Genomic DNA, 6,808 nt, shown 5'->3' on the forward strand with positions numbered 1-6,808 from the left:
TCCAGTCTGCATATCCCCCGGGTGCGCTGCCACGGCGCAGCCACTTGCGCTGCTGTGCTGTGCTGTGTGTGTTGTGCTTACTGTATGCGTCAGTGGTTTTTCACAAGTCACAAGGCTGTGCAGCCTGCCCATTGCAGCGGCGAGGACTCTCGAGGCTTTGGCTCGCGACTCAAGTGCAGCAATGCACCTCCCCTTCTTTTAGAGTCTGTAGTGCCAAGCGTTAAGAGCTTCTTCATGCCAATTGAAACTCTGTGCTAGGTTTACAGGTCCCGACTAGGAAGATAATAGCACCAGTCCTTGCTGAGGTTGAAGCGTATGCAGGAAACTAAGTAGGGAAGCAAGCAAATAATCACCAAAACAGAGAAGGGTTGGGGTGCAGGCACAAGCCATGGGCACACAACACGAGCAGTCACCAAATGCAAAGGGGATAAAAAATTGACTCCATCCGTCTCATCACTACTCCACATGCTTGTTGCCCTCAAACGCTGCTACGCAAATGTCTACCCTCAGCCTACACCATTGGCGGCGGCTGCTGCGGCAGTGCCGCTGTTGTTGCTGCGCCCACCGGCCAGCCCCGCCGCACCACTGCCACCGCTTCCGCCCATTGTTGTCCACAGCTTCTTTTTGACATACTGTGGCAAAGCAGCGGGGATGCTCATCCGGTGCTCCTCCATGTCCCTGCAAAAAGCATAATGGGCAGATGTGGTGCTTCACACTGGGTCAAGACAAGTAATCAAACGGCGTGCCGCAATAGTGGGGATCCTCAGCTAAAACGATGCTGTTGTTGGACACGCAAGCACAAGGAACTACGGCACTGAGGCACAGCAACAGCACTCGTACCTGACCACTTGCTCCGCCGTCATCAGCTGCCTCCCAGACCCCGCTGCTGCCCGCTGCTGCACCGCCGCGACAAACTGCTTGATCTCGTGCCACCGCTTGCGCATGTCGGCGCCCCTCCGCCACGTGTGCTTTGGGTCCTCTGTGCTCGCCTCCAGCGCCTTGAGGGCCGGCTGCCCGGCAGCGCCCTGGTCGTACAGCGCCCACAGCTTGAGCAGCGTGGGAAGCGACTGCAGCTGCGGGAAGGGACGGATGGCACTTGCAATACCCCCCTTTGCGCAGGTTTGCCGCTGCGTCCCCTGCTGCCGCTGCTCTTGCTGCTGCTGCTGCTGCTGCCCCTGCTCCTGCTGAGCTGGATCTCTCACCAAACCCCCAGCCACGGCAGCAGGACCAAAGCCTATGTCGGCAGAAGCCGCTGCCAACTGCGCCAGAGGCATGGGTCCCCTGGCGCCAACGCCAAAGCCGCATGTGGCAGGGTCATCGAGCTGCGGCACCAGCGGCGGCTGCTGCAGCATGGCGCTGTATGCTGCGGGCGGCCCCATGACTGAAGAGAGGGATGAGAGCGGCACTGGGAACGGGCAGCCGGGGAGCATCACCATTCCTGCAGGTTGGGCGATAGGGCGCATGAAAGGGGAAGAGGCGGGGATGGTTGAGCTCAACTGCATGGCAGAAATTTATTAGCTTGATCATATCCAGGGTTTCACACACAAACCGTCCGTGCAGCAATTCAAGCTGCTGAGTTTTACTCACCAGGCGCGATGACTGGTGCGCCGTATGGCCCCAAGACAGGCCCATAGTGCAGCCCGGGCGCCATCCCTGCATACGATGAGGCGAACCCGGTGAGCCCGTGCGCTGGGGACGCCTGCCACCCCAGCGGCAGGCCTGCGCCAAAGGTGTGCTGGTAGTGTTGTTGGTGCTCTGCAAAGGCTGCATGTTGGCGAGCAGCAAAATGCTGCTGCTGCTGCTGCTGCTGCTGCGTGCGCGCTGCAGCCTGCTCTCCCCAGGGCTGCTGCTGCTGCTGGTGTTGCTGCTGCTCCCCCCAGTGCTGTTGCTGCTGCTGCTGCTGCTGCGTGTGCGCTGCAGCCTGCTCCGCCCAGTACCGCTGCTGCTGTTGCTGCTGCTGCTGCTGCTGCTGCTGCTGCTGCTGCTGCTGCATGTGCGTCTGCGCTGCAGCCTGCTCCCCCCAGGGCGGCTGCTGCTGCTGTTGCTGCTGCTCCCCCCAGTGCTGCTGCTGCTGCTGCTGCTGTTGCTGCTGCTCCCGCCAGTGCTGCTGTTGCTGTTGCTGCTGCATTTGCGTCTGCGCTGCAGCCTGCTCCCCCCAGGGCTGCTGCTGCTGCTGCTCCTCCTCCCAGTGCTGCTGCTGCTGCTGCTGCTGCCGCCGCCGCCGCCGCTGCTGCTGCTGCTGCTGCGACGACGGCAGCGGCTGGGGTGCTTGCTGGTGCGGCGGCGGCAGTTGTTGCTGCAGCTGCAAGGCGGTACCGCGCGCCCTGCGTGGCGTTCGGGGCTCGCCCTCCTCGCCCTCGCTGTCCATGTCGCCTGCAGCCTCATCGCCGTCAAACCCCTCGTCATGTGCAGCAGCATCTCTGCCCGCGTCAAGCTGCTGCTGGTCCATCCGCTGCAAAAGCTGCTCAGCCGAGTCGTGAGCCCGCTGCTCCTCCTCCTCTGCAGTGACAGGTGGCCCCATGCGCTGGCGGCCGCCGGTCCAGCCGCGTGGCAGGCAGCCGGAGGTGATGGCGCCCTCGATGCGCTGCAGCGCCAGCGCTGATCCAAGGGCTAATTCACGCGTGGAGCGAGGGCGGTACGGCTCAAACTTGCCCCCGTCCAGCAGCTTCTTGAACTGGGCCTCCTTCTCCCTAAGAAGTGAGTACGGCAAGCAAGTCAGGCGTCGAAGCCAGCCATGCAGAGTAAAACAAGTGACACACCATTGTCTAGAACGCATCAACAGCAACAGCATCATCTTTCATAAGAGTTTGTGCATTGCTGTTGCTGCCTGCCCTCCTAAATTTTGTCAGCTTTACCCAGCATGTGCCTCGATCACCCATTCTGTTGGCTGAAGGATACAACCTGTGCAGGTTCCGGCACAGTCTCCCAGGTGATTCCCCCCAATGCTCCCAGACAACAAAAGTGCCCCACTCCACACTGTACACATGCCATACAATATCCCAACCTGAACAGCTCAGACTCCCGCAGCAGCTGGTGAACCTTGTGGTCTGGGTACTTGGGTGCCAGCACGAGAGCGTCCTGCACAACCACAACGGCGAGGACCTCCAGTGCCGCAACCACACTGCGGTGGGAGGCCTTGGCCTTGGTGTCCAGCGCGGTGACGGCCTCCTTGAGGGGTGCCAGCCAGGGCATGATCTTGCTCACAAGGCTCTCCTCCACATCCGCCATGAAGCGGCTGTGCGCGTTAGGGGCAAGGGCGGGCAGGCGGGTGACGTTTGTGGTACGTGCGGCAATTACATGTGTTGCAACTCTGGCACCTTCGGTAGCGCAAAGTAATCAGTGTATGGGTTGAAGGTTTGCACAGCCCTTCTCTGACAACCACATGCCACTCTGTCCAACAGCGCACAAGGCGCTGGAAATTCAAGACCAGAGCACAACTCACGGGTGCCAGTACGTCTGAAAGTCCTTCTGAGCAGCGCGGGGCCAGTTCCCCATCGCCAGGAGGCCCTCTGGCTTGAAGAACATCAGGTAGGACTTGTACATGGCCGCATACAGCCACTTGCCAAAGCGCGCGATCACCTGCATCACCGAATGAGAGGTACACATGTGTGAAAGATGCGACGATATTCTGGCAGACTTTAAGCCGCAGCCGCAGGGCTTGGCGCATGCGAACTATTCCAAGGCCAATGGATGTCGTGGCACTCAACCTGCTTCACCCTGACTGATGGAAAAGCGCTCACCATGTCATCCACGCCGCGTGCGTCAAGCCGCTGGGCGCCTGCCACGCGAAAGGCGTGGGTCTTTTTGGCCACAGAGATGCCCACCGCCAGAAACGCAGCCAGCACACTGGCGTGCAGCTGCGCGTACGAGATTGGCTGCTGCGGGTTGCTCCCCTGGAAGAGGGCGGTCCTGTTCCAGGCGTCCTCGTCGTCCGGCATGGGGAAGGGCTCCTTGCCGATCGTAAACCTGCTCACCAAGTCGTACCCCAGTGACCGCTGCATGCACTCCAGCGGGTCCTGCGCCCTGATCGCGCCGCAGTAGGCCAGGCGGCCGTTGCTCTGCGTCTTGCCGTTCTTCGTGACGATGGGCAGAAGGTTGCAGGTGGAGGGCCCTGCGCATTTTTCAGCACAGATTGTTGCGATGCTCCATGTAGAGCAAGATGATACACAATTGCTTGCAGTGTGAGGGTGTGCCAATCAGTCTTCGTGTTGCACTCGGTGTTGGTCGGCCGCCTTGGCTCCACTTTCCACCAAAGTGCCCTACCCTGACACCATAATGACGGAGGCGCCCCAGTCCTCACACCTCAGCACCGCTATCTAGAAACCTGGAAGGCTGACTTGCCAATTTGATTTCCTGTCACGGGCTCAAACTCTGACACCCGCCCGCTAAGCAGGGCCCCAAGCAGCTTACCAATTGCCTCAATGACGCGGGGCTTGACGAGGTCGCATGTGTAGAAGCGCCTCGCATCGTCCGAGCGGCCCACTGAGCTGAACTGGGAAGTGAAGACGGCCTGGTTGCGGTCCGAGGCGGCCGTGCCGCACCGCATCATGTTGTGCAGCAGCTCATGGTACTGCACCTCGGAGAACGTGTCCTCGCACGTGCCATCCTTCAAGGGGCATTGGAACGCACAGAAGAGCGGCGGGGCCATACATCGGTCAGCATATTCCAGGGTTGCATGGTATGGCATGAAGGACGTTGAGAGTGATGGTGATGCTAAGGCATCAGGTAAGTGAGTGTGGGGGTGGCCGCCCCGCCCCAATTCACTGGTGTAGCAGATTGCAAGGCAGTACTTAGCAGTGTGCAGGGCTATGTTGGGTTGCAGCTGGGCAATCACGCAGCGGAGCCAAGCGCGCTCAACGCCGCAACCAAAGCTCACCTGGGCGTCGCCGTCCTTGTAGCTGCGGTCGCCCTTCTTGCTGATCCCAGCTTTGATGCTATCAAGCTTGGTCTTGTAGGCGAGCTGGTCAGTCAGCCTACCCATCCCAATCTGCTGGTGGCCATCGCCAGTCTCCAGCAGCTGCCGGCTGTGCATCGCCTGCAGCGCTGAATGAATGCCCTCCACCAGCGCCCTGGTCTGAGAGGAGCCGGAACAACGGATGCAGAGCAAGAATCAGCAATGGAGGGTGTGTTGAATTGAGATTGCAGCTGTGTGCATATATAGGGCATGGATGGCAGGGGACTTCAAGCTGCAGATAGCTACTTGTAACAGGGGTTTTAGTGTCGAGCAGCCCCGCTCCTGCCCTAAGATGCAATGCTCCCACCAGATGCTCCTTCTTCCGAGCATACTCCATGCCGGGCATCCCCTTGCCAATCCACGTAATGTAGCGGACAGCCAGCCCCAGCCCCGCGCTGCCCAGCAGGTTGTCGTCAAGCGGCACCGCCCGCTCAGCACCCTTCTCGTCGTTCTTGAGGAAGTGCTAGGGTGAGAAAATTCAGGTTGGCGAGCGACGTGTAATGGTTCATCAGGCATTTGATTTGGTGCATGCACTTACGAAAGGGGGGCAGAGGGGGTGGGCGGCAGGGGAGTGGCAGAGGGGTGCGCGCGTGTGTACGCGCATACGCATCCGCTCACATTCAAGCCAGCAAGTACGGCCTTTTCCCAAATCTTGCACGGCCGGCTCACGTGAAACTTGGCATCATGGGAGCTGTACGTCCTGATGGACGCGGCACGCTTGATCCCCTTGGACTCGTGGGCAATATCCCCCAGCTCAGCCGCCGTCAGGACACTGTTGTATGTGGAGGCCGGGGGGATGGAGCTGACAGGATTGACGCACTGGGGGTGTGAGGTGCTGCTGATGGGCCTGCGGCAGTTGGCCCATGATCACGCTTGTAGGGCGGTGTTCTTGCGCAGGCTCATCACACGTCCAAATTTGAATGTGCCAACGCCAACACACAGCAAGCAACACCCATGACCTTGCACCCAAGCAGCCTGTGCCGTAACCCACCCTGCAACCTCTAGCTGCTGCTGCTCCTGCCCCTGCCCCTCGGGCTGTGCGCGCTGTCTGCGCCCGCCGTGCCCTGGCGCCGAGGAGGCGAGGGCAGCAGCTGATGAGCGCTGCTGGGGGCGGCGCGGCCGTGACGCGCCCACCCCTGCCTCCTCCTCCTCCGCCTCCTCCTCGTCCTCCTCTTCCTCAAAGTCCTCTGATTTTTCTGGCCCCTCCTCGCTCTCCTCCTCCTCCCCGTCGCTGCTGCGCCAGTCAGCGTCGCTGTTGTCGTCCCTGCGGCGCCGCTTGGCGCCGAGTTTGGCGGCACTCAGCGGCTGTCCATGCCGGCGCGGCACGAAGCTGGCCCTAGTGGGCTGACCCACACGGATTACTTTCGCGCCCTGGCCCTCAAGCGCTTTTTTAGAAGGCTGGCGCGATCGACGCGGACGATCGGGAGCGGGCGCAACGCACGGCAGCCTGTTCGCCATGTTGTGCCGGGATTATTCTTAAAGATTGATACGGGAATCGTGTATATGAAGCGTTCGAACGGTATATTGCACGATGAAGTGTGCACGGCAGGTTGGTAAGTTGGCGGGTGGTGCGCGGTGCCGGCGCGCGGGTGAGGAAGGCAACTGGTCACCTCAGGGGGCTTGTAAGTATACAAAAACTATATTTCGCCCGGGGGCGGCGACATCAGGGCCGCAGAACCGAACCTGGGGCATGTTATGCGCTGGATATGCACATATCTCAGCCTGAGGACGCTGCGGCGTCCTCGCCCACTGCGCAAGGACGCCCCCCGCCGTCCTCGCGCCATGAGTTATGGGTTACATAACATGAACACAACGCCATGAAACCAGCAAGCCTCGCTGCGCTCAGCGCCCCCC

At 60.8% G+C, this 6,808-nt stretch overlaps 1 protein-coding gene across 1 annotated transcript; it reads right to left on the minus strand.

Annotated features, from left to right (window-relative positions):
- Positions 1–506: 506 nt before the first annotated feature.
- On the minus strand, positions 507–6,412 carry MNEG_12049 (hypothetical protein; the record flags this gene model as incomplete). Its single annotated transcript, XM_014039479.1, has 11 exons — positions 507–678; positions 841–1,438; positions 1,588–2,690; positions 3,005–3,235; positions 3,443–3,579; positions 3,741–4,111; positions 4,411–4,606; positions 4,877–5,074; positions 5,262–5,417; positions 5,624–5,726; positions 5,946–6,412. The coding sequence occupies 11 exons, from the start codon at positions 6,410–6,412 to the stop codon at positions 507–509; spliced, it is 3,732 nt and encodes a 1,243-aa protein (XP_013894933.1).
- Positions 6,413–6,808: the final 396 nt, after the last annotated feature.

This window comes from Monoraphidium neglectum, assembly GCF_000611645.1.
Source record: "Monoraphidium neglectum strain SAG 48.87 unplaced genomic scaffold scaffold03033, whole genome shotgun sequence".
NCBI lineage: Eukaryota > Viridiplantae > Chlorophyta > Chlorophyceae > Sphaeropleales > Selenastraceae > Monoraphidium > Monoraphidium neglectum.